At 40.4% G+C, this 16,317-nt stretch overlaps 1 protein-coding gene across 1 annotated transcript; it reads right to left on the reverse strand.

The window, feature by feature from the left end:
• Positions 1-1,363: 1,363 nt before the first annotated feature.
• SNTN (sentan, cilia apical structure protein) lies at positions 1,364-16,266 on the reverse strand. The gene is made up of 4 exons (XM_072722446.1): positions 16,155-16,266; positions 14,004-14,038; positions 7,251-7,390; positions 1,364-2,365 (listed from the first exon to the last, which is right to left on the reverse strand). The coding sequence occupies exons 1-4, from the start codon at positions 16,262-16,264 to the stop codon at positions 2,207-2,209; spliced, it is 444 nt and encodes a 147-aa protein (XP_072578547.1). The 5' UTR covers positions 16,265-16,266; the 3' UTR covers positions 1,364-2,206.
• Between the last annotated feature and the right edge of the window lie 51 nt (positions 16,267-16,317).

Here is a 16,317-nt window from a genome sequence, read left to right on the forward strand (position 1 = left end):
ATAATGGTGTTTTTCCTTGCAGCCAAGAAATATCAAGACAGATTTGTATCCATAATCTCACCTACAATGAACAGTAACATTTCAAGATGGCACCTTTGTCTTAAGAGTAGAGCTCACGGTCTAGGACAGGAACCAAGAAGTGAGGGAGGCTTTTGTGATCTATTATTTTAGCATCATGTTCATTGATTTATCTGTCACTAGTGCTTCACGTGCTTTGGCTCTGTTTTCATTCTTTGCATCAAGCTAAAATAGATTCTATAATTGATATCCTCCTCAGAGGAGCGTGACTTTCCATCTGGGATGGATTTTCAAAAATTCTTACTTGGATCCCAGAGGGTTGGAATGGTTCCAAGATTCCTCATAACACCATTGGCCAGCACCTCTTTCCCCCTTCCCTGAAAGGTGTGAATTTGACCTTTTCATTGGTCACCCAGGCTGCCATATTCAGCTACTTGTGACTAGGATACAAAGGGCTTTGAGGGAGAGCAGCCCACAGAGTTCTATTTGAGGGATACCAAATGCTTCCCCAGGACCCAGCTGGTGCCTCTCTCTCACACCGTGCCTGAAATGTGCACAGTTATTTCTGGTGAATTATACTATTATTGCTCACGATGAATTCTAATATTAAAAAAAATTAGCAAATATAAAAAAATTAGAGTTGCCCACAGAGAGGACAGAAAACTCTCAAATCTGCTAGTTATGTGACTTTGGAAACATCAAAACCTTTGTCCTTCAGTTTCCTCATCTGTAAGAGAATAATACTAATACCTACCTCAGAGAGTTGTTATGGGGGTTAAATGAGTTACTATTTGTAAAGCCCCTAAAAGGGTGCCTGGCACTTAGTATGCGCCCTGTTGGACACTTGTAATTCCTATTAAAATGGTGATAGAGGGTAAAGTCTGGAGCTTTTTCTCACAAATATGTAGACCCTTACACTTAGAGTGTCTGAGGTTTGGAAAAAGGAAAGGGTCAAGGGGTCAGGTCTTGGTGGATTGGGAACACTGTAGGGTGAGACCAGGGGTGAAGTTCTCCCTCCTGAAAGGGTTTCTTCACATATGTATGTGAGGCTTTTGGTGGTGGGCTGGGAAGAAAAGTCAAGATAAGGAGGAGGGGTTTTGGAAGTTACAATAATTTTACAGTGAGTAAAAGTCTTTGTGAAAGTCTGTCTCAAAGGCTCAGGCATTGACCTGTGTGTGTGTGTGTGTGTGTGTGTGTGTGTGAGTGAGTGTAATTTAAACTCAGGAACACAAGCATGAATATAAGCAGATGTGGGTCCCTGAAACATACTCACTTTTAAAAGATATTCTCAAAAGTTGTTGGTTGGCAACACAAAGTTGACAGAGATTATAAGGATATTGGGGTGTTTGGTTTTAAGTCACATTTATTCAGGTATAATTCACATACAGCAAAATCTACCCTTTTTATCTAGTGTAAAGTTCTAAGAGTTTGACAAATGTGTGCAGTCATGTAACCACCACCACAATCAAGATATAAAGCATTGCCACCTCCCCCAAAAGTTCCCCTGCGCCCATTTGTGAACAACTTCGCTTCCCACCCACAGTTCTGGTAACCACTGATCTTCCTCTCCCTGGGTAGGAAGGTAACCACTGATCTTCCTCCCCCTGCCTTTTGCAGAATGTCAGTAAAGTTTCTACAACTTTTGAACCCAGGTCAAGTAATAAACTCTTTTAGCATCCTGATGCCCTTATCATAGTTATATCGTATATGCAATTGATTAATACATTGTTAAGTGTCTACTTCTCTTCTGCTAGACTTATGCAGGCATGTCCCAGGGTGGAGATTATGGAGATAGTTCATTACTGTATATTTAGCAGTACCATCAATTAGAGGCTCGACAACTATCAATGAATGAATAAATGAATGAATGAATGAGCAACTTAATGACTATAAGGAAAGTGTTCATGTTCTAAGTCACTACTAAGCAAAAGCAATTTGATATTCAGTGGTATCAATTCTATCTTATTGTAAAGCACCCAGAGACTATATTATTCAAACATTCCTCAAGAGTATGCATATACTTTTCGAGTTATATTGAATCTAAATACTAGCAATCAGAACCACCCCCAGGCAATCCCAGATTCATGAGCAGTAGGCTCAATTAATTTAAAATAAAATGAGGAAAAATCTTTAAACGTTTAACACTGTCTATTGCTATTATTTTGTCTAACTGCATATTTAAAGCTATTTATTTCATGATTTTTACACTCCATATATTTTGCAGCAAATCTGAAATTACAGTGATGCTTAAGAGCAAAATCATGAAATCCTCAAAATCAAGTTTATCTTCAGTGTGCTCGTCGAGTTCAGAAAGGAGGTCTTTGTATTTGGGTTTGGTTTCTTGGCCCTGTGAGAATAAAGAATAAGTAAAAACTAAATTCGGTTTGCCACCTTGGTTTTACAGATAACAAGCAATAAGAAACATGTTATTAACATGTTATTGTAACATAACATGTTCTTAACAATATCATGTCAAGTTGCTACTAGTGCTACTAGTTGAGCACCATGTTAAATCTTTTCATGGGTTATTTTGCTGAATTTCCATGGTGACCTTATTGAATATATTATTATTATCATCCCCACTTTACAGATGAACACCAAAGATTCAGTGAGAATTAAGTCACTTGCCTCAACCTAGGCAGCTATTGGTATAGAGCCAAATTCGTAGTCTTGGCTTCCTGATCCTGGAGCCCACACTCTAAACTACTAAGCTATCTGCCTCTCTAGAAACATAGATACGTCATGTTTTCAGAATTTCAAAATATGGGATGTTTTGGTGTCTCAGCAGTTAAGCATCTGCCTTGGCTCAGGGCGTGATCCTGGGGTCTTGGGATCAAGTCCCGCATTGGGCTCCCTGCAAGGAGCCTGCTTCTCCCTCTGCCTATATCTCTGCCTCTTTCTGTGTCTCTCATGAATAAATAAATAAAATCTTTTTTTAAAAAAAGAATTTCAAAATATAATCTCTTTCTTTTTTAAAAACATTATCTCTTTGTTATGGGAGAAATTCACTCTGTGTCGCACTGAACAATAAAAATGTCCAGATATGTGAAATAAAAAATGCTAATAGAAAATCTGTGCTTTGGAAAACTGTTCAGCATTTAGTCTGATCATAAATCACACCCAAGTCCATAGTCCTCATAAATAGATTGAAGGAAAACATATGAGTAGTACATACATGGAGAGGCTTTTTAGTTTCCCACCACAGCTTGTGAAATATCTTCCCAAGTGGCATTAAAACATTAAGGTCATTTGGTTCTCTGTTATTCTGAGCTATGTTTGCATTTAGTTCAACCCCAAATGCTCACCCATGTGCTAGCTGTAAAAAGCTATCACAGCAATGACTAAGGCCCTTTAGGAATGATGATACATTCCTCTTACAGGCTAGACCATTCTTGTTTCTCTAGGGTCTTGTTTCTCTCAAGAGGTCCCACCTAACAGTGAGGGTGAAAGAGCTTCCCCTGCCTCACTGCAGGGACAACTAAGTGCTATGTTGAAAGGGTCAGATCCAAGGTAGAGATAGGATTACTTACTGGTGGAATGGCACACTGCTCAAGGGTCAGAGGTGGGTGTAGATCTCACTTTTTTCTTTTAAAATATTTATTTATTTATTTATTTATTTATTTATTTATTTATTTATTCATTCATTCATTTAAGAGAGTGAGCATGAAGGTAGAAGGAGAGGGAAAGAATTCTAAGCAGACTGCCCACTGAGTGCAGACTCACCCTGGGGCTTGATCCCAGAACCCTGAGATCAAGACCTGAACCAAAGTTGGAGGCTTAATCCACTAAGCCACCCAGGTGTGCTAGATCTCTTTTTTCCCTGCATATTGGAAGAGCACCAGAGTTGACCCAGGTCTAGCCCTCTTGGGGACTGACTAGCCATCTTGTCTTAGTTTCTCCTCCTCCTCCTCCTCTCCCTCTCTCTCCCTGTCTCCCTCCTCCTTCTCCTTCTCCTTCTCCTTCCCCTTCTCCTTTTCTTCTTCTTCTTCTTCTTCTTCTTCTTCTTCTTCTTCTTCTTCTTCTTCTAGATTTATTTATTTATTTATTTAAGAGAGAGAGAGAGGCAGGAAGAGTGAGTGGGGTAAGGGGTTGAGGCAAGGAATATCCAAGCAGGCTCCTGCTGAGTGGGGAGTTGAATGCAGGGATCCATCTCACAAGCCATGAGATCAGGACCTGAGCTGAATCCAAGACTCTGATGCTTAACCAACTGATCCACCTAGGTACCCCTTGTTTTTTATATCTTCTTAACAGTACATTTAAAAGCTCAGTTTTATTGTATCTGGCTGACTACAGAGGATTAAGATCCCCCAAGTCTTGTTAGCTTATGAGAAAGGAGATGCTCTCCTCAGAATGCAGGCCTCAGCTAAAAGATCCATCTCTGTTTACCAAAGAACTCCACATGGGGATGTAGGAGGAAGCCTGGTTAGTAACTAAGGGGCTGCCATCTTTAACCATGGCCTTGGATGCCCCCACCTGCCTTAAGGAATCTCACAGAGCTGGGTGCTCCATCCAAGGCAGCATTCTGACATTACACATTTGGTCCATGAAGTTAAACTATTGCTACTAAAATTGAGAATGCCCCTGAGTCCCCTGGAGTCTCCTGAAGTGTGGCTTCTGCTTTTGGGTGCCTCTTGTAGGAGGCAGGGATGTGTCTGCTGCGGGAGATCCAGGAATTGGCTGCCTTTCTCAAGTGTAGCCTACACTGAGGAACACGAGGCTAAAGTTGTCTTTCTGAATGATTTGGCTTTAACTTCCCCCCCCCCCAAGCTGTTCTCAGAGGGGTTAATGAATTATAGCACCACCCCTCCCCTTATCCAAGGTCTCCCAGAGTTTCAATTCCCGGGATCAACTGTGATCCCCAAGCAACCATTCTCCTTCTGACAAATCATCAGAAGGTCTATAGAGCCTCATGTGAGGTCACAGGGCCCACCATCACTCACCTCCCTTCACCTCAGTCACGTGGTCACAAGAAGGGTGAGTACCATCCAGTAAGGTACTTTGAGGGAAAGACCACATTCATGTAACTTTTATTAGAGTATGTTGTTATAATTGTTCTATTTTATTATTAGTATTGTGACTCTCCTACTGTGCCTACTTTATAAATGAAACTATCATAGTCACTGTGTTCATAGGGAAACGTGGTCTGTAGAGGGCTCAGTTCTGTCCCTGGCTTCGGCCTCCACAGGGACCTGGGAACTACCCTGCTCATGATGGGGGCGGTGACTGTACGTACATCAGAGTGACCCTCTGCTAGGTGCTCATTCTCATGTTTGTTGAAAGTTCTCTGAGTATTTGCCCAGCCACCAGCCAGGAGACCTTTTTCTCTCTGGAATCTGTCATTCTTTTGGCCTCTGATGTAGGCAAATGTTACAGGATTTACTCACCCACACCTTCCTTAAAGACTCTCTAGAATGTCTTACTGCTTGTCAAATTCTGCCTACTAATTCTGGCTGAAAAAGTCTTTCTTTAAAAAAGAAAATTCAAAGAACAATACAAAGGATTCTTATTCTTCTTGTAATTGAAAATGTGTGCCCTTTGACCTATATCACTTTGCTTCCCCCTCCCTCCGGGCCCTGGCAACCATCATTCTAGTCTCTGTTTCAGTGAAACTGGGTTTTTAAAAAAATCTCTTATTCGTGGATCCAGATCCAAGGTTGATTTCTCACATAGTCTTTTGAAATAATCAGATTCACAGGAAGTTGTCCCCTTGGCCCAGAGTCCCCTGGTGGATGACTGTCCTATATGAAAGCCCACACATTTACATTTTAATAGAATTATAATACTCATCTTTTTAATTTCTCAGAACACACACAGCACCCTAGACACTGCTTCCTTTTTAGGAAAGGAAATATTTCCTTTATTTACCTACCAATAAATATTGGTGGTCTAGACTGCACGAGCCCCCCTTTTCTTCTTACACATTTCTCCTATGCCAGCATTTCCCAAAGTATGCTTGTAGAATGTAATGCAGTTTTAGGTGATATAGGAATAAATATTAAATACAAATTAATAGTCATCTATTCTTTTACTACCTTCCATTTTTACCCACTGAATTGACATTTATAATCATGATAAAGTATTCCTATAAATTTATTTAAGTAGGGAGTTAAAGAAAAAAGTTCTAAGTGAATTATCATACAGGCTATAGGTAGATGTGGGGAAAATATTAGTATTTCAGTGACTGAAGGTTGGGGAATATGCCTGTATGTAATTGAGGTCGGTGACCTAACTCTGACTTCCATATTGCCAGCACAAATCTCTATTCTGATCTTCCAAGTCATATGTCCTGTTGCTCTGTTTCTCCTCTGGCATGTTTCAGGGACATCTTAAAATTGACACATTCTCATGGAACTCATCACCTCTCCCCCACCTCACCTCACCTCAAATCTGCTTATACTCCAATCTTTGTCTTCTCTGGGAATAAGGCCACCACCTACTTCTTCCCAGGGTCAGAAACTGGGGCATCAACATTTGCTCTTCCTATTTATCAACACTACAGCCAATCAGTTATCAGATCCTGTTCATTCCACCTTCCAGATGTCTCTCCTGTTCACCACCTTCGTCCCAAGCATCATTGTCCTTGGTTTGGATGCTCCGTCACAGACACTCTCTCTTTGTCCGACCCCCACCCCAATTCCTTCTGCAGGTGGTGTAATTTCTTAGTCCTGGACTAAGAGACCATGCCTGGCTTTCTCCTACCCTCAGGCTGTGCCTCTGTAATTTCACTTCTCTTTGCCTCCTCAGCCTTATCTCCTAGTGCTTCCTGCTTTCCTCTCCCTTCTCATCAACTACTTCTTGGCTGTCCCAGGTCATTGACCATCCCTACCAGGCTTTGCATATACCATTCCCTCTGCTTGGAATGCTATCATTCTCAGCCCCCACCCACTTCCCTTGCATTACCAACTCTTGCTCATTCTTCAGATCTCAGCTATACCTTTTTTTCCCCCAAGAGTGCTTCTTTGACCGACTACCCCAAGATGGTCCCTCTGTTTTTAAATGCATGCTCTACTGTTTTATGGTTATTTGAATATTTCTAATTACTTTTTCAGCATGTGTCTCTGCACTGCTGGATTGTTAGCTTGTTCATTGCATTAACTCTAGTGCTCAGCTCACTTCTTGGCATATGGTAGGTATTCATTAGACATTGTTGAATGAAACAACATGATTGTTGGCTCTTTGGGCCCTCCATTATGATGTGGCTCCTATTTCTTCATGCCTGTTAATTCACTTACTTCTGTGAAATTCCTAAATTGTGTTTGCAGCAGATTTTTGGCAGTAGCTTTTCCAAGTTTACCATCGGGGTCAGAAGAGTTTCTGAAAATCAGAGCGATGGTAGCAATGGCTTTTTCCAGATCTGAGCCCTTCTTGAGAGCTGTGAGGGAAGAAATGACATAGTCTAGGTTAGGAATGACCCTTTCCCAGACATGGGGTTATATTTCCCAAGGGACCCAGGGGGTGCAGGTCATGTCAATGTGGCCCCGTCCTTGGAATTTTTGCCACCTATCTGAGAGTGGGATGTAGGGACATCTGACTCTGGATCTTTAAATAATGGAAACAAAAGTTTCTTCAGGAGCAAAAGAATTATTTGAATTAGGATGAGATTGCCTACCTGTTTGTCATGTGACCTTGGGAAGACACCTCACGTTTCTTAGCATTGGTTTTCTGATCTGTAAAATATTGAAGGGGTACCTACTATGTACTAGGCTCAGACTCCGGCATTGAGGATACCACACTAAATAAGACAAAGTCCTGCTCTTGTGAAGTTTGGGTTCTATGTCAGAGCATCACCTCAGGCTAGTGTGATACAGGGGATGGCATCCAAAGCAAGCTCTTTGATATCATGATGGATAAGGGACTCCCTTTGACTTACAGCCTCAGTCATAATGACTTCCCAGCTGGTTTCTCTGGTTTCAACCCCTTGGAAGGGCGGTGCTAACTCACTTCTTTCCGGTGGGTAGCACCCAGTGAACACAGAACTACACAAGGTGCAGTGCAAAAAAGTCATTTGTTCTCTGTCCTGTTAGGCCCTTGCAATCCTCTATCATAGAACTTCTCACATATTACAGTCATTGCATTTTTAATGGTCTTTCATCTCAACTAAAAGGCAAGTTCCAGAGACCAGGGATCGTATCTTTATCACTGTATTCCCAGTGACTGGCACAAATTTCTGCTACATAGTAGGTGCTTGTACATGCTTTATAATGAATGAATAAGAAGAAAATAAAAGGAAAACAAAATCCTACAGCTTTTAGCCCAGGTATTGTGCAACAATTGTTGTACAAAGAACGATGATCAGAGAGGATAACACAACTTTTGTATTGAGAGCGCACTATACTTCTGGTATTTTCCTAAGGGACTCAGCACCCAGAAGTGACACAACTAGATGTGGCTTCTGCCCTCTTACAATATACTTTGCAATCTATTGAGATAATAAGCAATAATCAAGAAGAGATGTGTCTATGAATCTGTTTGTTTTAATGTATATTCAATGGTTATTTGTCCATATATATATTACACATACTTATAACTTGTGATGTATGAGGCAAAGAAAGGCGCAGAGACAGAAAAAAATTTTAAAAATACATCTGGGAGGAAAACTACTTAGATAGCTAGTCTTGGAGGTCTCTGTGTATAGACAAACATTTAAGCTAAGACCTAATGGATAGGAAGGATCTTGCCATGTGAAAGTGTTGGGGTGGGGGTGTCAGGCTGGGATTCGGGTTATTCCAGATGTCCCAGGCTTGGGGAGCAGAACGTATGAAGGCACAGATCAGAGTGTGTCTGGCGGGTTGAGGGAGCTGGAAGGAGACAGGTGTGGCAGGAACCTAGAAGGGTGTTTGATTAGGAAAGGAGGTGAGACTGGACCATGTAGAGCTTACAGCCCCTGAAAAGGAATCAGACTTTTTTTGCAAATATTTTCTTCCAGTCTGTCAATTGTTGGGTTTTTTAATCCTTTCAATTGAGATCTTTTGTGGAGGAATACTTTCTAATTTTTACAAAGTCTGATTGCCAATTTTTCCTCCTATGAAAGATTTGTACTATGTAAAACTAGAAGTTTTATAATTTTATGGTCTACATTTAAATCCATGATCCATTTTGAGTTCATTTTTTGTAAAAGGCATGAGACTTAGGTGCAAGTTCATTTTTTCAACCTGTGGATGACCAATTGCTTTTGCACCAGTTGTTGAAAATACCTATCCTTCCTTCGCTAAGTCATTTTTACATCTTTGTCAAAAATCAGTTGGGCATATTGTATGTCAATCTCTGGGTTCCCTATTCTGTCAACAACACATTGTTTTGATTCCTGTAGTCCTATAGTAAACCCAAACATAGGGGAGAGAGAGTCCCCCACTTTCTTCTTTTTCAAAATTATCTTGTTTATTCTAGGCCATTTCCCTTTCTGTATATATTTATATAGACTTGTAGTAAGCCTTCAGAGAAATTTGAGGAGAATTGATATATTTGCTATATTGACTCTTCCAACTCAGGAACAGTATGTATCTTCATCCTCATACCACATTAGATATGCTGGAATGATGTGACCTTGCTGAGGACACACTAATGATAAGTGGCAGAACTTGAATTTGAATCCAAGTGGAAAACATAAGCCTCATGATGATAGGGATTTCTTTTTCTTTTCTGTTCTCTGTTCTTTCTTTCTTTCTTTCTTATTTCTTTTTTTTCTTTTCTTTTCTTTTCTTTCTTTCTTTCTTTCTTTCTTTTTTTTTTTTTTGCCTGTCTTGTGTTCTGTGGAACCTGCAATATTTAGGATAATGCCTGGCACATAGTAGGTGCTTCATATATATTTGTTGAATGAATGTCTGATAAACCTGTGTCCTCAGCATCTTACTCCCTGATTTCCTTTCTAGCTTCTTTTTTTAAAGATTTTATTTATTTATTCGTGAAAGACACACACACACACACACACACACACACACACACACAGAGGCAGAGACACAGGCAGAGGGAGAAGCAGGCTCCATGCAGGGAGCCCAGAGTGGGATCCATCCTGACACCCCGGGATCATGCCCTGAGCCAAAGGCAGATGCTCAACCACTGAGCCACCAAGGCATCCCTCCTCTCTAGCTTCTGATCCTCAGTCTCACTGCCTATGGCTTGTGCCTGACCTTTCCTACTTCTGTCTGCTTGTCTAGTGGCTGGCTCTCCATCTAGCCTAGAGCTCCAGCCTCAGAACATTCCCTGCTTCTTTGGATTTGATTTTTGGCTCTTTATCCCTCTATCCTTAACCACCTCTTCCCTTCATCTCTGCCACATCCATGAAACCTACAGTTAGAATTGAGATTCTCCTTGATTACCCAACACTGTGCTGCTTATCAAAATCCCAGAAGATAAGTATATTCTTCTAGCTAGTGTCTATCTGCCTTTCCTGGGATGTGTGTATTTGAGGGGGTGGGATGCTATATGGTGGTAACCTTGAATTTAAGTGGCTAAAGAATAAACTCTATTTACTCTGTCTTTATGAAGCAAATTGCTTAGAGGAGGTAATTCCCTAAGAGGTAAATATTCCTTCAATAATTTTGGCCATTTGATTTATTAAGTAATGACTAGGAGCAATTTGGGAAGGCTTTAGTATGAGCTGCTCTGCTGGTAGCCTCTTGCTCTCCAGGCTACACCTTTCTGGTGAGGAAGGGGTGTATTTGCAATCTGTGAGTGAGTTTGCAAATAATGACAGACACCTTCCTTGTTTACTCGGTGCCAGATGCCTTTCAAACATAATCTTATTTAATGCTTAGTAAAACCCACAGAGGTAGTACTATTTGTGTCTCAATTTTACATATTGGAAATTGACACATGGAGAGATTAATAGTTTTAAGGTCAAATTGCTCAGAAGTGGCAGATGAAAGAATTGAAAGTCTCTTTGACTACAAAGACCGTAGAAACACCTGCCAGTTTAGAGGATCTCTTTGTAAGGCCATCTGCACAGAGGCTGTGGATTCCAGATATTGTCCAGCTCCAGGAGGAAGTTCAGGTCCATCTGCATTCTAGATGGGGACTCTATTTGGAATGAGTCAACTCCTCTTCCTTCTCCACCATTCTTTTAAACCCAGCAGGAATTTCCCCCTTGACTATGACATAGCATGTGTTCATAGTAAGAACTGAACTAGAAAATATTACAAATAAAAGATAACAAGATGCTCTGGTTGTCTTACCAATAACTCATGATACTTTGTGAGATGTTTTGGTTTCCTGTTTTTATGGTTGGGTTCTTCCCTTAATAAACTCAGCATGTTGCCTTTTAATTCCTGCCCTGTCTGCCTCACAGAGTTGTGAGCAAATATGTGAAAGCATATTGTAAAGGGCTAAGTCCTAGTAAAAACCCAAGGGTCAATGTTTCTCTTTTTGGCATCTTTTATCAGCTTTCTTGCCTCTGGAAGGGGAGTGTTGGAGAGGGTGCTAAACCAGGCACTTCATGTTGACCTCACCTGCTATTTCCTACTTTACTTTTTATGATTTAATAATACTAAACGTGTGTAGTCTCTTACTCATACTGTTCTGCAACCGATATTTTTGGGGGAAATATTTATTGCTAGGCTCTGTCCTACTTCTGGGGATGGGCCACTGAGCAATATCAAGAGAGCAATACCTAATTTCCCGGTGCCTGTGTTCTGGAGGATAATAGTAATGAACAATTACAGAGCAGTATTTGACATTCTAGTCATTCCTCCATAGAATGCACAGGATTCGACTACTTAGCTCTCACACCAGCCTTCAGAGGTGGGTTCCCCCATATCATCGCCACTTTATAGATAAGGAAACTGAGGCTCATGAAGGTAAGTAGCTTGCTCAAGGTCACACAGGCAGTATGGTTCTTTACTGCGGTGCACACTGCCTTTCAATATTGTTTTTCAGGCAGTGTATTTCATAGGACTCTTTCTCAAACCCCCAGATTGGGCAACATGTCCCTCCTTTGTGCTTCTCTAATTCTCTGAACATAAACTTATCATAACCCTCACACTAAAACTGTTCATCTGTCTAAATTTTCTTCTGGATCAGAGAGGTCCAAAAGAAAGGTACTGTGAGCCATAATGATAATCTAATCTTTCCGGTGGCCACATTAAAAGAGTGAAAAGAAGCTTACAAAATCATTTCCATAACACATTTTATTTAACCCAATCTATCAAAAATATTGTCATTTCAACAGGTGATCAATCTAAATAAATTACTGAGATATGTTACACTTTGTTCTACTAAGTGTCTTAAATCTGACTTACTGATTACACTTACAGCACATTTTAATGCTCAAGATCTACACGTGGCTGGTGGCTGCTATACTGGACAGAGCAGTTCTAGACAGTGTGTTCCTGAGGACAGTTACTACAGTTTATTTATCTTTACTACACTCATTCCCAGGCCCTGGCGTGTTGTGGGCCTCGGTATACGTGTGTTGTACTGAGCTGACCAGAACTTCAGAGCCGTCCTCTGCCTTGTTCCCCTCACCTTCCCTGGAAAATGGCACACAGCTCTAAACATTAGATCTAGTGAGTTCCTGGCGTATTAGCATAACAGAAATCCAACTCTCAGTGAAGCAAGGTGTCAGAATCGCCTCATTTTAGAACTTTTCCTAATATTAATTCTTTTTGCAAATGGAGAAATGAAGACCTGCTGGAGAGAAGTGGTTTGTCCCAGTTCACATAGGTAGTAATATGGCAGGACTAAAAACTAGGTCTCTCTAGGTCAGTAGTTTCCCCAATACGCTAGTGCTTTTCAAAATTCTCTGCTACAAAACTGCTTTGGATACTAGAGGCAAATATGTACTCAGCCCCTATTCCTATCCTCAAGAGATCAGGGCATAGGGCCGAGCAGCCAGCAGAGAAAATGTGGGTTTATATTGACCTCTAGTCCATGCTCTGCCTGTGTCTTATTTCAGTGGATAACATTTAAAACCACTTGCCACTGAATAAAACCTATTCTGGGAAGTTGAGCCATGTTTATCCTGTGCTTTTTTAAGGCATGGGAATAAATGTGGCCCAATGGTCCGATGAAAGGAGTCAGGTCCTAGGAATGGTATGTGTGTGTGTGTGTGTGTGTGTGTGTGTGTGTTTCAAGGGCAGTAAGAGTGATAGAGTTACAACTCTCCTCAACCTCCGAGAAGGGATAAATTGTATTAGACATGTGGTGGGACAATTATCAAAAGTATCCAAAATCATTTAAATTGTAAAACAGAAATCATAGCTTTCTTATTGTGATAGTATAAAAATAGTAGTTTCATCGAGATGGAGATTTATTTAAATAAAAATATAGAGTCTCCTTTGGAGATATTGGCTAGACATCTAGGAAGAAAGACAATTGCAATATAATAATATCCATTTATGTTCATTACTCTGTAAACATTTTAAAGCCACAGATTTTGGAATAATGATCCAAATTTTGAATGACTTTTTTCTTACATTGTTCCTTCCATGTCAATATTGTTATCTCTAAAGATATTTTCTTGATAAAATTGAATTGAGGGGAAATATTTACATTTTGAGGGTTGGCCACACTGTGTTTTCACTCCATCAACAGAGGCAGTTGGGGGTCGATTGCATCCTGAGTCCAATGACCATTTGTGAACTAGATATTGATGGCCTTGCTCTGGACACACTGAGGATGCAGCCCATAGAGAGGCAGCTGGGCTCATGGGAAGTGGCCTGAATTAGGAGTCAGAGGATCCACGCTCTCATCTTTGCTTGGCCTCTTATGGACCGTCTAGGTTTGGGCAAACTAATTCTTGGACCTTGGTTCTCAAATCTTTAAAAAAGAACATGATGTTATGCTATATGTTGGCAAATTGAACTCCAATAAAAAGAAATTAAAAAAAATAAATGATACAATGGAAAAAAAAGAACATGATGAATATTTAAGGATGTATCCACAAGTTCTCTTACATCTCTGGCATTCTTTAATGTCCTCTTATATCTATTCTTTGTGTGCTATCACTGTAGACGAGAAATACGTACCATTGCAGTCACCCCATGACTTACCTTTTATTGTAGCCAGTTGTTTTGATATCGAAATGCTGCCAACAAAATGAGAGAAACAGAATGATTTTGGAGCTTGGGTATTTATTTCAACATCTCAAGTAAAACAATACAGAGACACCTGGCTGGCTCAGTCTGGTAATGGTCAGACTCTTGATTTGGGCTCAGGTCATGATCTCAGGGTCTTGAGGTCAAGCTCCATGTTGGGCTCTGTGCTCAGCGGGGGTCAGCTTGGGATTCTCTGTCTCTTTCTCCCTCTGCTCCTCCCCTGCATGCACACATTCTAAATAAATAAATAAATAAATAAATATTTTTACAAATAAAGCAATACAAAGATTTAAAAATTAATTTGTTTTCAGTAAACCTTCACTGACCCTGTGGGTGGAAAGTCATCTGTCTTTCAAACTCCTTTTTCTCCTTGCCACATAGTAAAGACATGCTCGAGTATGTCTAGTGCACATATCCTAGTGTTTCTTGCCTTTATGTCCCCACAGGGTTAAATTCTCTCCAATGGAAAAGGAGTGGAAAAGTGTGGTCACCTTCCATGTAAGCTCTTCTCTGTTCTTTCCCATTTCCACCTGACTGACGTAGAAATTATCCAGGGCACTTTGGAAACCTCATGTTAAAACCACTATCATCCTGGGTCCCTACATGGCTACATTGAGTAAATCTGCTATAGACCTGAACCCCCATTCCAGACTGTCACACGAAAAAGAAAAAAATAACTTCTTGTTCCATAAAACACTAGGATTTGAAGTTGATTTATTTGTTCTGAATCTAGGTACTCTGCTGGGGGTTGGGGATGCCTCAGTGACTGATGGGGACATGTTCGTGCGCTCTTATGGCTTAAGGTCTAGGACTGAAGACAGATATTAAGCAGGTATTTCAATCAAAAGTAATGGCATAACCAGATGTGCATTAGGGGAAATTATTTCACTGATATATCAGGAAGAGAATGGATAAGGGGCCAGATGAATCTTACTTCTTTAAAAACTGCAAGTCAAAGTTTGCTTGATATTTCAACCCACAATGACTAAAATGGTTTTCAAGAAAGCCAATAAGAACAATAGCACTTGGTCACATCTTTGACAATTCCTTAAAGGAAGCTTCCCGGTTCAAGATCTGGATTTGGCATTAACTAGCCAAGAGTGCATCACTTTGAGGAGCCTCTCTTTTTTTTTTATTTTTAAAATTAGGAAGCTGGACTCTATGATTTTTTTCTGAGATTTATTTATTATTGTTTGAGAGAGGGTGAGCGAGCAGGGGAGGGGCAGAGGGAGAGAGAGAGACAGTCCAAAGCAGACTCCACACTGAGCACACACAGCTCGGTCTCACGACCCTAAGATCATGACCCTGAGATCACAACCTGAGCCCAAACCAACAGCTGGACACTTAACCCACTGTACCACCCAAGGTCCCCAAGGGCTGTACAGTTTTTTAGAACTTTTATGGTCTTCTTGGTGAGTTCCTCTTGATTTTCTAGAAACTCTGCACCATTATTATTTCCTTTATACAATATGCTATCTTTCATTTTGCATACAATGCACCTACAGCATGGCTTGTGTTCTTTCTTTCTTCTTCTTCTTCTTCTTTTTTCTTTTTTTTTCTTTTGGCTTTTGTTATTTTCTATTGCCACAATCTCCATTAGTCTGTGTGGGCTTTGAGACCAAGAGTTTATGCAATTTATCTCAAAACCTTCCAACCCTCACCTAACAGAGTGCTATCTAACAGTTGTTAATTGTTCAAGAAAGTATTCTGAACTATAGTACATCTCCTAAATAAAACTACACAAGAAAGAATATTTTGAATTTATTAGTTATAATTTGACACATTTGAAGATATGAAACAATTTCCCTCTGCCATGGGTAATCTGAAAGAATTTGTTGTATAGTTAAATTCCTTGCTAATTTTGATTTACAAATGTTTCTCAAGAGGCAATCAAAGATATTTGTGTTAATCGAATCATCTTTTCAGTTTGCAATCAGATCTGCCCAGTTGTTCCCTTTGTTTCTCCAATCCAACTTACAGCTGTTTTGGGGTGGGTAGTAAGTACCAAACTTAGAATATCTTGACCATCGAGTTGACACGAACTCTTTGGAAATGCACCTGCAAGCTTAAATGAAACTCATTAAAGGAAAGCCACGTGCCACTGACCTTTTAGGCATTTTCCTAGGTGCTAATGTGGATGTTGGGGCTGCAGAAGGACTGGGGTCCCCTTCCAAGTGGAGTGCTTGGTCCCGGCTACTGTGCATACAGCCACACATATCTGGTCATTTGTTGTGTGTTGGTCTTTCCTAAGCAACAGTCACTTGCCCAC

This window comes from Vulpes vulpes, chromosome 9 (genome assembly GCF_048418805.1).
Source record: "Vulpes vulpes isolate BD-2025 chromosome 9, VulVul3, whole genome shotgun sequence".
NCBI classification, from domain to species: Eukaryota; Metazoa; Chordata; class Mammalia; order Carnivora; family Canidae; genus Vulpes; species Vulpes vulpes.

Coding starts and splice junctions, on each gene's coding strand:
- SNTN (XM_072722446.1), bottom strand. CDS start 16,264: ATGTGTGGCTGTATGCACAGTAGCCGGGACCAAGCACTCCACTTGGAA. Junction 14,039..16,154: donor CCTAGGAAAATGCCTAAAAG/GTCAGTGGCACG, acceptor TTTTGTTGGCAG/CATTTCGATATCAAAACAAC. Junction 7,391..14,003: donor ACAACTGGCTACAATAAAAG/GTAAGTCATGGG, acceptor CTTCCCTCACAG/CTCTCAAGAAGGGCTCAGAT.